Genomic DNA, 20,214 nt, shown 5'->3' with positions numbered 1-20,214 from the left:
TCCCTCCCACAACCCCTCCAGTAACCCTCACTTTGTTCTCCATATTTATGAGTCTCTTCTGTTTTGTCCCCCTCCCTGTTTTCATATTATTTTTGCTTCCCTTCCCTATGTTCATCTGTTTTGTATCTTAAATTCCTCATGAGTGAAGTCATGTATTTGTCTTTCTCTGACTAATTTTGCTTAGCATAATACCCTTTAGTTACATCCATGTAGTTGCAAATGGCAAGATTTCATTCTTTTTGATTGCAAGTAATATTCCATTGTGTGTGTGTGTGTGTGTGTGTGTGTGTACATACATACATACATACATACATACCACATCTTCTTTATCCATTCATCCTTCGACGGACATTTGGGTTTTTTCATACTTTAGCTATTGTTGATAGCACTGCTATAAACATTGGGGTACATGTGCCCCTTCGAAACATCACATCTGTATCCCTTGGATAAATACCTACTAGTGCAATTGCTGAGTCATAGGGTGGTTCTATTTTTAATTTTCTGAGGAAACTCCATACTGTTTTCCAGAGTGGCTGCACCAGTTTGCACTCCCACCAGCAGTGCAAAAGAGATGCTTTTTCTCCACATCCTCGCCAACATCTGTTGTTGCTTGAGTTGTTAATGTTGGCCATTCTGACAGGTGTGAGGTGGTATCTTTTTGTAGTTTTGATTTGTATTTCCCTGATGATGAGTGATGTTGAACATTTTTTCATGTGTTGGTTTGCCATCTGGATATCTTCTTTGGAGAAGTGTCTGTCTATTCATGTCTTTTGTGCATTTCTTCACTGGGTTATTTGTTTTTTGGGTGTTGAGTTTGATAAGTTCTTTATACATTTTGGATACTAATCCTTTATCTGATATGTCATTTGCAAATATTTTCTCCAGTTTCGTCAGTTGCCTTTCAGTTTTGCTGATTGTTTCCTTTGCTGTGCAGAAGCTTTTTATTTTGATGAGGTCCAATAGTTCATTTTTGCTTTTGTTTCCCTTGCCTCCAGAAACGTATTGAGTAAGAAGTTGCCAAGGCCAAGGTCAAAGAGGTTTTTGTCTGCTTTCTCCTCAAAGATTTTGATGGCTTCCTGTCTTACATTTAGGTCTTTCATCTATTATGAGTTTATTTTCATGTATGGTGAAAGAAAGTGGTCCAGGTTCATTTTTCTGCATGTCGCTGTCCAGTTTGTCCAGCATTGTTTGCTGAAGAGATTGTCTTTATTCCACTCGATATTCTTTCCTGGTTTGTCAAAGATTAGTTGATCATACATTTGTGGGTCAATTTCTAGGTTCTCTAGAGTTCCCTTTCCATATCTCTTTATCCTGACCTCCTCACGTAGAGGTAATTAGTTTACCTATGTTGGTGAGTTCATGTTTGTATCTTCATACTTCTACTACATTTTTATATATCCATATAATTAAGACATGACATATACACATCATTAAAGAATACATTAAAGAATGATTTGCACATGCCATGTCTTACTTTACAAGGTACATATGGCATTGACCATACTCAATGGCATACATATATTATTCTGTTTACCTACTTTTTTTTACATTTCACTTTTTTGATTTAGTTACTTATCTGAAATCTGTTTTATAAATGTGGTGAGGTAGATTCCATATCTTATTTTATTAAGCTTACTGTCCCAACGCCTTTATCAAATAGATAATATTTCACTACTGATAGTTTCATCATTGTTTATAATGTCTACAGTGTCATATGCTAAATTCACATATATGCATGATCTGTTTCTCAGCTTTCTCTTCTTTTGTTTTTATCCCCATATAAATTCAAGGATATCAGTCACCAAAGCTTTGTAACAAGTCTTGAAATTAAGTAGAGAAAACCCCAAACCACTCTTCCTAATCTTCATACTTTTCTTGGCTATTATTTACTGTTTTTACATCCATATGAATTTCAGGATGTACACACATATATATAAATTTTTTGTGATTTTTCTTGAAGCTTCATTATACTTGTAGATTAATTTAAGGAGGGCTGACACCTTTATGATTTTGAGTCTTTCTATTCAAGAACATGATACATTTCTCCATTCAGAATATTCCATACCAAAATCATACTTACTCCTAGGTAACATTCATTTGGGGGGAGAGTATTTTTAAAATTTCATTACATTTTAGAATTGTTTGTCACTCTGTCTTTTCATGAGCAACAATGGAAAGAATGTGAATAGGATATTGGTATAAAATAGGATAATACTTTGATATTTTCAAAGTACCAAAACCAAAAAATTGCCATTCTGCCAGCAGATCCTCATTAAACAAAATTTTGAATTTATAAAAAAAAGATTCCAGATGGCAATTATAAATTTCAAGAATGAATAAAATATTAAAATATGTTTTTTAAAGTGTACAAGTATTAACTATATAAGATAAAATGGTAATATATGAATAAAATAATATAGAGTTTAAATGTAAACATAAATTTATATATAAATGAGTAGCATGTGCTACTCAGGGCAGAGGGGCAGTGGATGGAATTAAAGTGTTCTAATGTCCTATTTTTTAAGGTGTTCATACAGATATTAACCTTATACTATACTCTGATAAATTAAGTATGCTAACTATGACAAAATAAAGACTTTAATGAGTTAGGGAGACAAATCAAGAATAGAAACAGAGGGTTCAATTTCCAAACTAGCAGAAAGCAAAACTTGAAATGAGAAAACAATTTTTTTTCAACAGATTTAAGATAGAAGGAAAAAGGACACCTGGATGGTTCAGTCAGTTAATTTGATTTTGGCTCAGGTCATGATCTCAGGGTTTGTGGGATAGAGCCCCATATCAGGCTCTGTGCTGGCAGTGTGGAGCCTACTTGGGATTCTCTTTTCCTCTCTCTCTGCCCCTCCCCCTTCTCTAAATAAATAAGTAAACATTTAAAGAAATAGAAGGAAAAAACAAAGCAATAAAACACATGAAGGACAAATCAAGAAACAAGATATGATGGCAGGAATTAAATCCAAACATATCAGTAATTAACAAAACTTATAAATGGACTCAGTTAAAAGACAAATGTTATAAAGTAAAAGGATGGAAATTTATATCAAGGAATTTTTTAAAAAGAAAACATTTAGTGACTTTAATATCTAAGCAGAATGACAGGTAAAAAAATACTAGAAACAGGGTAACTTCACAATGCTAAAAGCTTCGACACATCTATAACTTGTAATGAGTTAAAATTGTTTGCAGTGCATTCGAGAACTTTACACTGACATTCTTTTAAGACACAGGAGATGATTTAGGAAAATTTATCATAAAAAGACTCTAAAGCAAATCTATCCTACTTCAAAGAACTCTGAGCACATAGAGAATTTTCTCTGATATCAATGTATTTAAAGAAATAAGAAACATATGTTATATAACCAATGCTTTAAGGAAAATACCATAATGGATATTAGAAAATATTTATAATTCAATGATATTAAAAATGCTACAAATCAAAACTTGGAAATGTAATTAAAGTAGTATTTAGAAATAAAGTAAGAGCCTTAAAGCCTTATATTATTAAAGAATATAGGCTTAAATTTAATGATCCAAGCAAGCATTTTAGGAAACAAAGTGAAACAAAGAGAAAAGTAAAACAGTCCCAAAGAAAAATGTAGAAGAATAAGAGAATTGATGAAATAGAAACATTTGCAAGAGAGACTCAAAAAGAAAAAACAGCCAGAAGTTGATTCTTTTTGTTAAGAAAGAAGAAAAAATAAATTTGGCAAACCTCTGAATAAATAATCACAAAAAGAGATAATTCACAAATTACCAAAACTCACAATGGAGACTCAGTTATGGAGAGTCAAATAACAAAAGTTTATTATAAGTAACATCATTGTAATAAATGTGAGAGTTTGGATTCAATTTACAAATTCCCAGGAAAAATATAACATGATAAAATTGTCTCATAATGAGCACAGATGAAAAAAAAAATCCTAAACAAAAAATTAGTAAACTGTATGCAGCATTGATAATGATAATTTAACAAAAGAAAATATACCATAGGAAAATTAGGTTTATCCCCAAACCCAAGATAGTGTAATTTAAAAATCAGTGAATGAACTCATCAGAATAAGGGATTTAAAAAGAAAATTCAGGGGCGCCTGGGTGGCGCAGTCGGTTAAGCGTCCGACTTCAGCCAGGTCACGATCTCGCGGTCCGTGAGTTCGAGCCCCGCGTCGGGCTCTGGGCTGATGGCTCAGAGCCTGGAGCCTGTTTCCGATTCTGTGTCTCCCTCTCTCTCTGCCCCTCCCCCGTTCATGCTCTGTCTCTCTCTGTCCCAAAAATAAAAAAAAAAAATAAAACGTTGAAAAAAAAAAAAAGAAAATTCAAATGATTAGTTTAGAGTTATTTTGAGTACCAGGTGGAACAATGCAGGTGAAGAGGTTTTGTTGTTGTTGTTGTTTTGGGGTTTTATTTGTTTGTTTGTAAGTTGAACTGTTAAAGAATTATTCTTGCTGGCTCTGGCTGCTGTTGTCTGCTTCTGCTTTATTTAAAGGAAAAAAAATCGCAAGTAAGGTGTATTGTGAGAGCCTTGATTAATTTCTTTAGCAATGGCTGCTTTACATTTCACTCATTTACACATTTCAAGTCTAATGGATTAGAAATCTTGATGAAACTGAAGGGGAAATGCTTCAAAATAAGAGGGGAAGGTAGAAGATCACCTAATGAGGAGATGCTGGTAGTATTTTACTTTTACAAGGATCTCCATTCTGTTTCTAATAAAGACATCTTTTGACAAGCACCCTTAATATGGAAAATGCATTACTCATTTTGGTCAGTACAATCTATAGTCTTGTTCTGGATATAGAATTGCCATTGATTTCATTGAAATCAACTCAATAGTATCCGAACCAACATGTATAATAGATAATTATACAACCTCCTTCTAAAATATCATTTCCCAAGAATTTCAATTAACTTTATAATAATAATCTCATGGAAAAGTGTACAATCCCTAATTAACAATAGGACTCACCCTTTTGTTTCGTGAAAGCAGTTGACCACTAAAGTGCTATGTTGGCTAAGTTTTGTTTGAGCCCTCTCTTCAGTCTGAAAACAAATGTTCCTCTATCACCTGCTTCTTTATCTGTGCTTTTATTTCAAATGAACAGTGTTTTTAAGATCTACAATGTTTTCCTTTTCTCATTTCTTTCTAATCCTCTACAATTTCTGTTGTCCGATATCTCTCTTTGAGTTTTATCAAAACAGTGTGATTTCCAGAGGAAAGAATCAACTTAGAATTTAGGCAGGACTTCAGATCTTTTTTGTTTTTTTTTTTCCTTCTTCTTCTTTTTTGCCACTTAAGTGCTGTAGGACTTTGACCACATGGGTTTTTGACAATAAAGTAAGCATGAGAGCACCTTTACTATATACTTGTGACATAAATGTTCTTAGGTAGGTTTGTACTGGTTACCATTGTAGGTGTGATCATGCATCCTTTAAAGGTGCTCCATTTACTAACTAAATTATGAAATTCTAACCCTAAAGTAATATCTTGAAAACTATTCTCCCGGTCATGAGACATATAGGAGTAAGGAAGTTATGGCAAACTAGCACCATTCTTAGAGCAGCCTAAAAGCCTGGTCTTTGTGCATCAAAATAAAATTTTAGAAACATAATTTACAGGGTCTGTAATTTATTTGATTGTTCTGAGTTTTCTTTTGGCTAATCACCATATGTTGGTCTTTAAAACATATGTTACCCTCTGTGCAGATAGTTCCTTGCAAAAAACTAAAACTATATTTTCCTTCTTTTTATGTTTGTGTGCTTAGTGATTATACTTTTTCAATTTTCTTCTTTTTTCTTTCATATTTAATCATAAACCTGTGTATATAATTTTGTCTTTTGCCCTCACTATCAGTTGCTCTAGTAAGTGTGCACTCTCTTACTATGTCCGTGCTATTCTCCTACACCTTTTACAGTCTTCAATCCTCAAGTTTTGACTTTTCAATTTATCTTTGCCAATTGCTAATTATCTACACATACTCTGCATCCATTAGGTTTGCAACAAATACTAGCTAATAACTGAATATGTATTGTCTAAAAATAATTACAAATATGGTCTTAATGTTTACTGAAGATTATTAGATGCCCGGCACTGTTGGGTTTATACAGGTTACAGGATAACTACTATTATCACAACCACTTTGCAGATGAGAAAACAGGCACAGAGAGGTTAAGAACTTGCCCAAGTAACTAAGTGGAGAATGTGTGATTGGAGCCCAAGAATTTTGAGTTTGGAAACCCCACTCTTTACTTCAATCTACTGCATCTACAATTCATCATTTTTACACATTTCTTGGGTTTAGTCTGTAAAAATAAAAAGAGAAAATTCTGTGTCTGTCTTTCCAAACATTATGATATATATGATTTCTATAAATATAATCGGTTAATTGGTGAACATATCACTTCTTAGGAATGGCAAATTTTGTATAAACTTCAGTCAGTTTGTTTTTAATAAACTTTTTTTTTATTTTTTTAATTTTTTTAAGTTTTTATTTATTCATTTTGAGAAAGAGAAAGAGAACAATTGGGGGAGGGTCAGAGAGAAGGAGAGGCAGAATCCCAAACAGGCTCTGCACCAAAGCTTGATATGGGGCTCGAACTCACTAACGGTAAGATCATGGCCTGAGCCGGGGTCAAGAGTCGGACACTTAACTGACTGTGCTACCCAGGTACCCCTTAATAAAACTTCTAATTCAAAACTGTTCTCCAGGAATCAGCATGCTAACTTAAAAAAAAAAAAAGACTTGGGAGTTTTAAGTTTAAATAAAATTAGCTTATATGAATCTAGTTTACAGTAGAGTTTTGTTTACTTAGATATGTGATGTCTACATTTGATAACAAGGGGATGTTACATTTGCATAAGATATGCAAGTTTATGTTTAAAAAGCCAAATAAAAATATGTGTGATACTACATAAATATCTCAAGATTAGATGTCAAATGTATATCCACTGATATTTTATATGATAAAATAAAGCAACATTTGAGTTCCAGCTGGGGGGAAAAAAGCCTATTCTTCTACTCTCATTACAAATGATTTGTTTGAATTGAGAATAAGCCTAGAAATAATAACCACTCAAATCTCATCTAACAGCTATAAATAAGAGGAGTTTTCAATAATTTGTGTTTCCTGATACTTCTTTCTTTAGTCACAGATAACATAGGCCAGAGTCAAAAACTGCCAGTATTTCAGAGCATCAAAGTGGCTGAATAGGATTTTTTTTTCCAACAATATCTCACTGGGAACTCTGTTTCTTATAGCTTATGAGGTCACTATTTTGCCTGTATCTGTAAGTACAAACTACCCAAATTATTGAACATTGATTTGGAACACTTGTAGAAAAAAATAATTTTTTGTACTAACGCAAGTTCACTAAAATATAGTACTTAGACAATAGAGTTCTCTAACAATCAAACATCATTATATAGTGACATTCTGTTGTCATTTCCAAGGAAGAAGAGAATAACTTTCCTAAATGGATCTGATTGGAAGAAATCTGGAAATATGCAATTACTCAAATTGGCATTGGGCCAGAAGACAAGTTAAGACCTTGATATTAGTGAAGAATACCAGAACATTTAGATTGATAATAGGTCAAACCAATTTACAAAGTAGACAAAACAAGATAAAACAAAACCCCCAAATCTTAGTAAGAGAAAGGATGAAGTACTTAATGTAATACTTTTGATTTTCTTTTTTAATGAGAGGCATAGATAAAACTGAGTCTTCACTTTCTAAAGAAAATAATTCTGTGGTTTCATCTGTAATAAACAACCACAAGAGTTAAAATATGTAAATCATTCACTGTCTATAATAGCATCTATCATATAATATTCTCAAAAGTTTCAGGAAGATTGAAACTGTGATCACGGTAAAGTTGCAAATCATTTCACTCATAATTTTATTGTAAACAGAGATGGACACTCTTTGGCAATTAACTTTATTTCTAGAAATCTGTCCTAAGGAGATAATGAGAGATGAGGTCAAAGATTTATATGCACAGATGTTCATTACAGCAGTATTTATAATAGCCAAATGTTAAAAGCAAACTAAAAGTCTAATAAAAGGGAGCTGGTAAAATAAATCATTGTACATTCCTAACTACACCATAATTCTATGTACCAAAATAGTATACTTTTGAGAATATTTAAAAATAAGAAAAATAGTTTTTTAATATAATATTATGTTTAAATATATATTTATGTATAAATGCATTTATTATATATAATAAGTAATATATATGCATATACATTACTGACAGTTATGTAAAAATATAGAGAGACTTATGTAAAGTGTAAGTAATGAAATTTATTTAACATTTTGTATTGGGATTATTTTTGGATCACGATATTAAGACAAAAACCAAAATAATTTCCTATTCCTGTGCTAAATAATTCTATGACAAATTCTGTGCTGGGGAGGGGGTTGTGTGTGTGTGTGTGTGTGTGTGTGTGTGCTAAGCAGTACAGAGAACAGGTGAAAATATCTAAGCTATTGTTCCTACTCCTGGAAATTAAGATTGAACCTTAGTTTATTTGCCAAAACTAGTGCTTAAACATAAAGGCAGAATTCAGAATCTTCTGCCTTGTTATTCACATTCACCAATCCAGAGCTATGTCATAAATTCTGCCTGATCTCAACTAATTCCTTTACTTTCCAGATCCACCTCAAAATCACTCAGCTCATGTTTTGAGACTTTATACATACATAGTCTGTTCTGATTCCCATCTGAAGGCACTAATAAATGTAGCTTTGCTTGATCTAGAAGGTTATTTGATCTTTGCTTTTCTAGCAGTCTCTTTACATAACCACAAGTGATTTTAATTTTCAAAATATTTTGCAAATTTCTCCAATGAATGTGTTTTAATTGATTTAGCAAATTTTCCACTCTGCATCCATTTTACTTTCTTCCTCTCTTCACTCTTTCTTCCTTTCCTTCTTTTCATCACTTGATTAGGAGAATTAAATAAATATAATTTAAAGACTAGCAGTGTTTACACTTTTCAAACTGTCTTAGAGGGGTGCTTAGTACCTACTACATGGCTGATCAAGGGGTACATGTGTGTGTATATGTGTGTGAAAAAGAGAGAGGCAGATACAGAGACTCCTACTGTCTGTATGTATATATGTGTGGCTTTGTTTCATTTTAGCCAAAGATCTAGTCAGCATGAAAAAAGATATAAGTAATTAGTGGTTGTATTTGCTTGAATAAGTTCAACTGAATAAAACTGGGAGGAGAAAGAATAAAAGAGGTTCACCACATTAGACAATGGAAGCTCATTCCACATTATTACTGTTATTATATAGTCACAACATGTATGCAGTGTTTTTCCTTCTTTGGCTGTGGAGGTGAGGGAGAGGTAACATTTCTTCCCCCCTCCCCGACCGCACCCTGTCCTAAAGCAATTTTAATACAATAGTTTGTAAACATGAAAGTAAGGAGCAAAGTGATCCCGATGCTTTATTCCCCATTTCTTGGAAATATAATTTTAAAAAGACCTCCTCCTTGAACCAATCCCACAGAAAAATATTTTTTATAGACTTTAAGTCTTTATGATCTTTGTATGTATACGCATATGGACACATTTCATTTTCTCAGAAAGGGTCCAGTTGCACAGTTGCCCTTTCACCCTAGTATATTTGTGGGATAAAGTTCAATACATATATTGCTAGGTTCTAGAGTATGTAGAACATTAAATTTTGATAAATCTTGTCCAGTTACTCTTCAAAGTGGTTATACAAATCTGTACTCCCACAATCAAAGAACAGGAATATTACTTTTCCTGCATTGTGAATAATAGCTATTTGCAATTTTTGTTGAAGTGAGTGATATAGAAAAATAGCTTCTCATTTTATAAAATTTGCCTAAGTTTGAATATTAGATTCTGAGTAGCATGCCTTACACTCTTTTTAATAGTTTTTAGTTTGTCTGTTAATGCATATATTTTTAAAAACATAAAATTTATGTTAACTTAAAAATTCTAATGTTGATAATAATTTAAAAATGAAGCACTAAGATTCCTGTAAGGACACAGATGCATGTGCAGTGTTCTGTTATTTTTATTAGGTTGAACCATGTGCAATTTCCACTTTTGTAGGTTAAAAAAAAATCAATAGATATTGTCATCTTCATATGATTCAACCTAATGATTCACCTAATATTTCATATTTTTGCATTTAATTGCATTAAAAATTCACACCGTGTTTTACTTGAAGAATGTACCAGATACCATGCTAATTTCTAGATTAAATTGATTTATAACACAAAATTGGTATGTGATGAGAGGAATCATATTCTGGAAAAAAAGCACTCTTACTCATATCTTGAGTGATTTCTCACACATATTATACTCTTGGTATAGATTTTTTAATTTACTATTTCAAAATAATTAAAAAGAATCTTTATAGAATGCTGAATGACAAAGTACAGTCTTGACAAAAGTCATTAAATGAAATAAACTATGTTAAAAAGTTATCAATTACTATAACGATTAAAGTAATAAATACTTTTCAGGTTCTTAATTAGAAGCTATATACCAGAACATGAGGCTAAGATTGCTAAAACACTAAAAATCTTTAGGGATATGTATGTGTTTTTGAATTAAATAATTTATAATTAATTAAATATCTGAAGCTAAATATTAAAGTAATTCTGGTTTAGATAAGTATTTTCAAAAAAATACTTCTGTCTGGGAAGTCTACACATATTGCTAGATTTAATTTCAGGTTTCTTTTTTTTAACTGAATAAAAGAAACATACTTGGTAGAGTCATTCTAAGGTTTGTTTTCATGTGCCTTTAATGAGATTTGAGTGCTGTGATTTAATTGCTTCAATGATTCACATTTTCTAATCTAAAAGGGTGATGCCTGATATTATCAAGTAATTTTTAACAACCATTCATAATAATTAAATGTTGCATTTTCCTTCTAATATAGCAGTTCAGTAGTTTACATATGATTAACAACTAAGCTCAAGCTTGTATAGGTAATGACTACACTTATTAATCTCCCACACATATTATGATTTTACGTAAAAGAAAAATGCAATTAGTTTTGGAGAATAAATACATGTTACATCATTTTAAAGAAGATAACAGAGTACTACTTTTTTAATGGATAACTATTTATGTGGCTTCATTTCATCAAGGAAATAAATTTGATTTTATCTTTCAAATTCACTTGTATAAAACTATTAAGGAAATGTACTTTTAGGGCATAGGACATGAGTTTTGAAGGCAGAGCCTGTATCTTTTTGTCTTCTTTTGTTTCATTTGTATTCCTTCAATAAATATAAATTAGTACTGGCTACATGCAATGTTAGAAACAAAAGATTCAAAGGAACTCTTACCCTTCTGGAGAGACTGACATATAGATCATTACAATGCAACATGGAAAGTGCTGGGCTAGGGAGACATCCATGTGTTTCTGACCTAGACATGCATGTGTTTCTGACCTAAATCAGAATGGTCAGAAATTACTTTCTGTAAAGAGTAGTGTATGTGCTGAGCTAAAGGATGAATACAAATGGATCAGGTTAAGAAAAAGGAGGAAGACATTCTAGAAGAAGAAGCAAGGTATAGGAATGAACAGGAAATGGGTGATGGGAGGAAGCTGATTACAAATAAATTGTATGATGTGGAAGGCTGAGGATCTTTATTCTTTCCAACACACTTTATTCTTTCCAAAGTGATTCCATTGTGTAAATATTGCATTTTCTCTCACAAGTTATGGCAACTTTTAAGTCTTGTGCACAATTCTCACTCCCATGTAGTAGCATTATATATTTGATATATATTATATATGGTACAGCATCCATATATTTGCCATAACCTGACCATGGACAGAGTATACTCCTCCACTCTTTGATTGCCTATGTGATTTGCTTTGGCCAATGTGATACAGTGAAAATAAAATAAGAAAAGGCATGAAGTGTACTTGAGTCCTCTTTTGCTTTTGCCATTTCCATAAGAAGAATATATCCTGAGTACCTCTCTAGTCCAGGAAGGATGAGAGACATGTGGATGCAACCCCCTGCCTAGGACAAGTTCAGCCATGCCCAGCCTAGATCAGCCCAACTGCAGACACCTCATAGACACATGACTGAAAAATATGTGCTTATTTTTGTGTGCTATTAAAGTTTTGTGGTCGTTATGCAGTAATAGCTGACTAATACACAATTTTGAGTGTAAAGCTGCCAAGTTGACAATCAACATACATTTTCTGAATGGAAGAGATAACTTTGTTACTGCTTTTTGAGAATTACATTTATCTAAAAAAAATTTAAATCATATTAAACTCTCACAAACTCCCCTGGAACTGAAAAACAAACCAGGACTCTGGCACAGAAAGGGCTATATTGTATTTGAGCCATTCAGAATTGGCCTTTTGGGGCACCTGGGTGACTCAGTGGGTTAAGCATCTGACTTCAGCTCAGGTCATGATCTCACGGTTTGTGGGTTCAAGCCCCGCATCAGTCTCTGTGCTGACAACTTGGAGCCTGGAACCTGCTTTGGAATCTGTGTCTCCTTCTTTTTCTGCCCTTCCCCTGCTCTCGCTCTGTCTCTCTCTTGCTCTCTGTCTCTCTCAAAAATGAAATAAACATATAAAAAATTATAAAAAAAGAAATGGCCTTTTATGTTTTATAATAGAATAAAACTAGCAACTAAAACCAACTGATTGATCTTATGGGGTGCCTGGGTAGCTCAGTCCATTAAGCAGCCAACTATGATTTTGGCTCAGGTCATGATCTCACACTTCGAGGAATCGAGCCCTGTGTTGGGCTCTGTGCTGACAGCACACAGAGATTGCTTGAAATTCTGTCTCTCCTTCTCTCTGCCCCTCCCCTGTGTGCTCTCTCTCTCTTTCTCTCAAAATAAATAAACATTTAAAACCAACCGATTGATCTTAAACTCATGAGGTGATAAATCCTGGACTGGTCACTGACCTAACGACAGGGGTACAAATCTGAATCCTGCCAAAATAATGAATAGGTGCTTTGTTTATACAGCAAGACTACTTTCTAGAAAAAACAAGCACAGACAGCTCATTGCCTACACAACATCAAACTTAAATGGGCCCGGATATTCCCAGTCAAACACAACACGGCTCAGTCAGTAGTAGCCAGAGACTTTGATCTCCTAATGTGTGATAGAAACTCTGAATTTTTAATTCTAAAATATAAAACAATCAAAATAAAACAAAAAATAAACAGGCAAACCAACAAGCCAACCAACCACAAAATACGTCTCAATTTCCCTTCCTGGATATGTATACTTCTATATGCCCCCTCCCGCCAGTAGTTCAGAATCTTAATTTGCACACAGGAATCATCAGTGCTCAGGATCATGTTTATATTCCCCGGATAAAACCGACCTCTCTTACTGTTGTGCCAAAGTTTCACAGTGAATCTCCAAAGAGGATTTAAAAACAGTTCATAACAAGGTTTGTTATCCTCTTCTCTTTGTCCCCGGGACATCAGCAGCATCTGCTCTCCATTTTTAAAAGCTTGGGAAAAGGGAAATATTTGGAAATTTCTAATCTGGATATTGTTAGTTTTGCTCATCTTATTTATTTTTTACTTATTTGTTTTGAAAAATAGGTCTTACTGATGGCATTGAGGTATCTACACTTCATGTGATTTTGAAAAAGAAATTTGTAGAAAAATATTAGCCTGAGTTTAGAAACGTGGATTTCTTAAGACTTTCTTTTTTATTATTTTTATTTTTTTAATGTTTGTTTAATTTTGAGAGAGAGAGAGAGAGAGAGAGAGAGAGAGAGAGAGGGAGCGAGCTGGGAGGAGCAGAAAGAGAGGGAGAGAGAGAATCCCAAGCAGGCTCCAGATTGTCAGCACAGAGCCCAAGACAGGGCTCAGTCTCACGAATCATGAGATCATAACCTGAGCCAAAATCAAGAGTCGATGCTCAACTGACTGAGCCACCTGGGAATAATATCTGCATTTAATCAATTTTTATTTCATTCTTTGTTTTGCAAAGTCATTCCATATAAGCATGGACTTAAGAGTTACTGTATGGATAAATTATATACACATTTGTCTTAAAATGCTCAATATAATTCGGTGTCTCCAGCTAGAATAAAAGGGGAGTTAGGTAATCTATGTAAATAAAATTAAATCCTGTCTTTGTGTCATTACATCATATAAAAACGATTGGGCATATTTTCCTCAAATTTGGGACATATGTTTGGGATGTTCTATTTGTAAATATTGGCCAGAGGCTCACACAATTGTCCAGGTGCCTCAAAACAAAATGCCATGGTTTTCCATAATAAATGAATCTGAGGTACAGGGAGAGGCATAGGTGCCTCATATGCAGGCTTATGCCATTGAGAGAATACAAAATGGTTTCATAGAAGAGCCCCCAGGTGAAACTCAGAAGCAGATAATCTGTAAGCAAGTTGATTCCTATAGAGGCAACAGTGGCTAGCAGGTATATATTTATTATCAATGGTTTATTCTATTCCCAAACAGCTAAATTATAGATTTCAGAAGGATCCACAATTAGGTTTAAATGAATGTTGTTTGTTAGAAGGAAATTACTAGAGAGACATAGCTGGATTTTTTTGCACGGGAGGAAGATGATCTTGAATAGATTCAGGGAATTCAAGAAGAGAAATAAAAGTCACATGTGGTAAAACATAGTGTTACATGTTTCCCAAAGTCAACAAGTGTTTTACATTTTGGTACTGAAGATACATATTTTTTTCCAATTTTTTTCTGAAAAAAAATGTGTCTTAAGTTTAGCTAAATTAAACTTCTCAGACCACTACTCAAGTCATTGATTAAATAAAGCCTGTCTGTTTCGTGGATAAAAATGTGCTGAGGCTACATCATGTATTTAAAAACATCTCTACCATGTTTTTATAAGATGCACAGAGAGTTATTCTACTGATATGCAACCCAAGAGAGGAAATAAAGTACTGTAATTTGGTGAGTTTCTTCTACTTTTATAGTATTTTATGATTGAGCTCTATCTATGAATGCTAAGCAATCAGCTTTAGTGTCAGACAGATGTGGGTTTCATTCCCAGCCCAGACACATTCTAGCTATGTGATTTTGGAGTTTATGCCTCAATTTTATGAGGAGTAAAGTGGGGATGGATACTACATACCTCTTGGGGGTGTAATCAGAACAAATTATGACATTTAATGTAAAAATGTGCCTACAGTATCATATCCATTGAATGTTAGTTGTTATTGGTATTCACATAAATTTTAAGTGTAACTTGTTTATCATTGTGCATTGTCATATTTTCAATCTGGGCTGGTTTCTGATTGGGTGGTTTAAAAAATAATGGCATTTTTCATACTTCCTGGTCAAAAGTTCTCACTATTTCCCAATTTGAACCATTCAAGAGAAGTATATTATTTTCCATTATTTTCTACATATTATCCCACTTTTTTCTTCCTGTGATGCTAACTACAATTTTCTTGAAAAACACACTAAAGATCGGTATTTTTTTCATTCCACAGTTCCCATATGGTCTTCATCCTTATATTATTGCTACATTTGTTAAGACAAACATCTAGCTTTTACTGTTATATTATCCCACATCGTAGCAACTCTAAGAGGTGTATTTCCTATGGCATCCATGGGAGAAGAGTTCTAAGTTGGGGGATTTCAGATATTAGTGGGGTGCCAAGAAGTGAACCCAAGAAAGATGATATAAATGTTCTGAGTGTCACTAAAATAAAATAAACATTCTTAAATTACATTTTATTTATTTATTTATTTATTTATTTATTCATTCATTCATTCATTCATTCATTCATTCATTCTGAGAGAGACAAAGAGAGGTGAGCAGGAGAGTGGCAGAGGGAGAGGGAGAGAGAGAATCCTGAGGAGACTCCATGCTTAGTGTGGAGCCTGACATGGGGCTCAATCCCATGAACTGTGAAATCATAATTTGAGCCAAAATCAAGAGTTGGACGCTTAATCAACTGAGCCACCCAGGCACTCCTACGTTTACATATATAAATCAATATTATTAAATATTTAAATCAATATTATTAAATCAATATTATTAAATATTAAGAGTAGAATTGTTCTACTCTTGTTGATGGATGGCAGGATAGGAGGATATTTAGAAGTTGGGGTTATGACTGAGAAAATGTCTACTAATATTCCAAATTGTCTGGTAAATTAAGTACTCCCTTTCCTCCCCTGAAAGCAGTTACAAATTGCCTACATTTGGACGATAAGCTTAATAGAAATGAAGGAAATACCATTGTGGAAAGAGTCTGATGCACAACACACAACAGGGATTGGGCAGGAAATGAGTGGTGGATTGTCGGTGAGCAAAGCACTAGGAAACAAGGTTACAGAAGTAAGTGGAACCAAATTGCTAAGGGTCCAAAATCAAGGCAGAGAGGTTTGGCTTCCAGTCAATAATCAATCTATTCTTTCTGACATCTTGTCCTTTAAATTGACTGAACAAAGAGATCAAAAAACAAAATCTAATGTCTCTTGACATTAGGGGGTGGAGTATGTCATTTAGGACTGACAGTGGAGTGAAGAAATGAAGGAAGACACAAAAAAAGCAACTGTAGTGTGGTGGCACTAGGTCCTGGCAAAGACCAGTCAGTCATCTGTGCTGTCTTTAGAAAACTGTCCTTTATGCTATGACACCTCTATCCATAGAGTGTGTATTTTTAGATTTTATTGTAGCTCCCTATTTTATTTTATTCTTCTCTGTAAGTCATGTTTATTATGCTTTCTGTTTGGAGACACATGGTACTTGAATTTGCTGTCAGATTAACCAGCTATGTGGTCTTAGGTAAATTATCATCACCTCTGTAAATTTCCTCATGTGTAATTTGAGGAAAGAAATACTTGTTTCATTGAATTGTGATAGGGGGTTTACACATGAGATTCAGGATGAGAAAGAGACTTACACAATCCTGGGCATAATAGCAATGCCAACTTTACTCAAATACTTTAGTGCCAAATACCATGTTGTGCATGGAATTTAATAAATCCTTGAAATTATGACTGTTAGAGCTGGTATTAATATATTTTAGTAGTTGTTCATTGTCTCAAAGACATGTTCTGGTAAGTAACTTTATTAAACAGTATGGTAGATGATATAATATTAAAATCTTAATGTTTTTCTTTTTATGGCTGTGTCTTATTGTATTTCATACCCTTAATATGACTGCTGAAATCCTGGAAAGATATCAAACATATGCTGTTATGTTCTTTCCTAAATTAAAGAGGGTATTTCTTTTGAGGTTTCTATCACCAGAGAACATAGACATCCTAGGTAATATTTTTCCTTCTACACATGGATCTCTCTGGACACTTTCATTGTGTCAGTTTATAATTCCGCTCTGTTCTTTCCCAAGTGAGTAAGTAAGAGTGAGAATGAATTTTCTCATTGTTTTGCCATGATTTCTTGGCATTCTCTGCTTCAATACTTATTTGCAAATGAAGAGCAAAATGACTTCATTACTCTTTCACTGCTTTTCACAACAGCTTCTACTGTTGCTCTTTGTCAATGGGTTAATAGCACAGCATGGCAAAATGCACCTTTTCTCTTCTTTATTCAGGTCCTCTTCTAAATATAAAACTGGAAATTTATATTTTATCAAATCCAGAGTAATTTTTAAATCATAAATATTTTTAGGTGACCTCCACTTAACAGCCTAAAATACAGCATATCAGACTGTAAAAATGGTCACATACAACATGACCTTTATATTAAAATGCATTTTTGATATAAACAAAATCACCAAAGACACTGAAACAAGGCCAAAGACACCAAAGACACTGAAGAAAGACAATCAGAGAAGGTCAACAATACGATTTTTTTCACTTTCAGTGAAAATGATACAGATACATTTTGAATTAAAAGTAAAGTAGGTTCTTTCTAAATTCTCTGTAAGTTAAATCAAATTTTAAAATCAATGAGTTCACTATTTTCAATTCTCTATACTCTTGTTGACAACTGAGAAATAGCTTTTATAATTTAAACAATTACCTCTAATAGTTCTATTTTATTAATCTATATTTAATCTAGTTTTTTGTAAATTTAACATGAGTTTTAAGTTTTTGAATTTTTTGGAAAAAGTAAATCAAGGCACACCTGGAATATGATGTAGAAATTATGAACCAAAAGATAGTCCCTATCTACCCAAATTGTGAATAGAAATTCACAAACTGCACCTGCCTTGGGAGGATAATCATAAAATGATGTAAGGTTTCCATGTAAGTCTAAAAAGTGCTGAGTAAGGCTCTTCATTTTCATTTTGAAACTTGGGATAGTCTATTGTTATTGGTTTGATTTCAATACTATATCAGTCATATGCTTTCATTGTATAAAAAAAATCCCCTTTTTAAATTTTTTTTTAATTTTTATTTTAGAAACTGCCCCATTTTCAACTCTGAAAGGGCTCCTTAATGATCTCTTAGCTGAACCTGGTCAGCAATGCATGCTTACTGCTGTTTGGCATAAATCCTCCAGGGACTCTGGGCCTTTCATTATACTCCTCTTATCCATCACTGTTCAGACAATGCTCCAAATTCTCCACAATAAAATCCAAGAAACCTACATACACTGCCTCCACAGTATAGCATTTAGAGATACAAGAGTATTAGGAATCAACATATTAAAAGGTTTAAATGTTCATTTATTCATATGTTTAGTTATCCAACAAATATTTATCAAGCTCTTTGTGCCACGGGCAGAAGAATATCTGAGTGAGCAAAACAAACACCCCACCATGTTGCCTTCCATTCTCAATTTCCACTCCCCACTTCTAGGAGTTGCCTTTGATTTCTCTCTCCACTCCTGGGCTTTCTTCTGTTCTGAGTTCCCAGGTGAGAAGGGACATTGGGAGGAGGCTATGTTAATATACATTTAAAAATAACTTGGAGATCTTAATGAACAAGAAGATAGAATAGATCCCAATAGAATAGATCCCAAAGGCACAACATGGAGTGAGGAGGTGAGATTTACAAAAACCAAGGAAGAGGCCTCCCTCCAACCCCCCACCCCTGCATCTGGCTGGAGTGTTTGAGGATTTGGGGAACAGGAGGGTCAGGCTGGCTTACTACCTGAGGACTGTGAGAAGAGAGGCGGGTAAATAAGATTTGGGAGGACCTTTTGCTCTTTGTTATAGCCCTATTGCTACCTGTTTGAGAGACTAAATGTTGCTTGTTGTTTAGGGCCATTGGCATTGGACTTGAGCTTCTTCCTCTGTGACACCATGCTGAGACTGGCTAAGAGTCTGCCCTATTTTATTGGAATACACAAGTCCATAAAGGATTCTTTCCAGGACAAAACAAAAAAAATTGGGGAGAAAAGTGACCAGTTTCTCCACAGAGAAACCTGAGAAATAGTTACAGAGAGGTTGTGTAGCATTTCATTTTTCTAAGGCATTTCCCCAAATTGCTCAATGTTTTTTATTCTTAAGGATTATGTCCTTGATTTATGCTAGTCTTATTACTGAAGTATATGAAACATAACTAGTGAAAATTAACCCTTTCTCAGTTTAAATCATTTTGTATTGACATCTACAAATTATTCATTTGCAATGAAAAATACCGACTTTTCCTTCCTGTTCCCACCCTTCATTCATAGTGTATTTGATATTGTATTTATATTATTTTGATATTATAACTGAACTTATATTTTTGTTAGTAATAACAGAGATTACAGAAGTATTTTGCAAGCCTAATGAGACAACACAAATGTAGTAAAAATTAGGTCTTGTGTAATTTTATGGTACCAAGGCACCCATGTTTATTTGAGCAGATAAATTTCTCTCTGCCCCCAAGTACAATGTATATATTCGTATCACCATTTACAAAATGGAGATGTGTTAAAGGCAGAATGCAAATAGCAGTTAATCTGGTTTCAAACTTCATAGTTTTCTACTGCATCACGCTAATCTCCCAAACTTTTTATAACCTTCCTCTGTAATGACAGATCCATTTAATACATATGTATTTATTTCAGAGAATTTCCATCAGCAGGCTTTAAAGAATTTGTGCTAGGCGATCTTTATTTGACATTTATGGTGTTAGTCTCCAGATAAATAGTACCAACCCCTTAATGTAATGATTTGCAATTCTATTTTATAAATATTCAGGGGCATATTAGTTGATGTGTACAAAATCTTCCAGATTAAAATGAACCATTAGAATTTTGTAAACTGATATCACCAGCATATTATTGCTATAATAGG

General features: G+C 33.6%; 1 protein-coding gene across 2 annotated transcripts in view; it reads left to right on the top strand.

Annotated features, from left to right (window-relative positions):
- KHDRBS2 (KH RNA binding domain containing, signal transduction associated 2) overlaps positions 1–20,214 on the top strand; it is a 591,209-nt gene that overhangs the window by 495,510 nt on the left and 75,485 nt on the right. Inside the window, exon 9 of one of the 2 annotated variants that reach the window (XM_047859594.1) lies at positions 11,929–11,940. The exons of the other annotated variant lie outside the window; for it this stretch is intronic. Coding sequence (XP_047715550.1) covers positions 11,929–11,940 — 12 coding nt within the window. The remainder of the gene's footprint in view (positions 1–11,928; positions 11,941–20,214) is intronic. 2 annotated transcript variants of the gene reach the window in all.

The sequence above is a fragment of the Prionailurus viverrinus genome, chromosome B2 (assembly GCF_022837055.1).
Source record: "Prionailurus viverrinus isolate Anna chromosome B2, UM_Priviv_1.0, whole genome shotgun sequence".
Lineage (NCBI taxonomy): Eukaryota > Metazoa > Chordata > Mammalia > Carnivora > Felidae > Prionailurus > Prionailurus viverrinus.
This window is presented reverse-complemented; position numbering and strand designations above follow the sequence as displayed.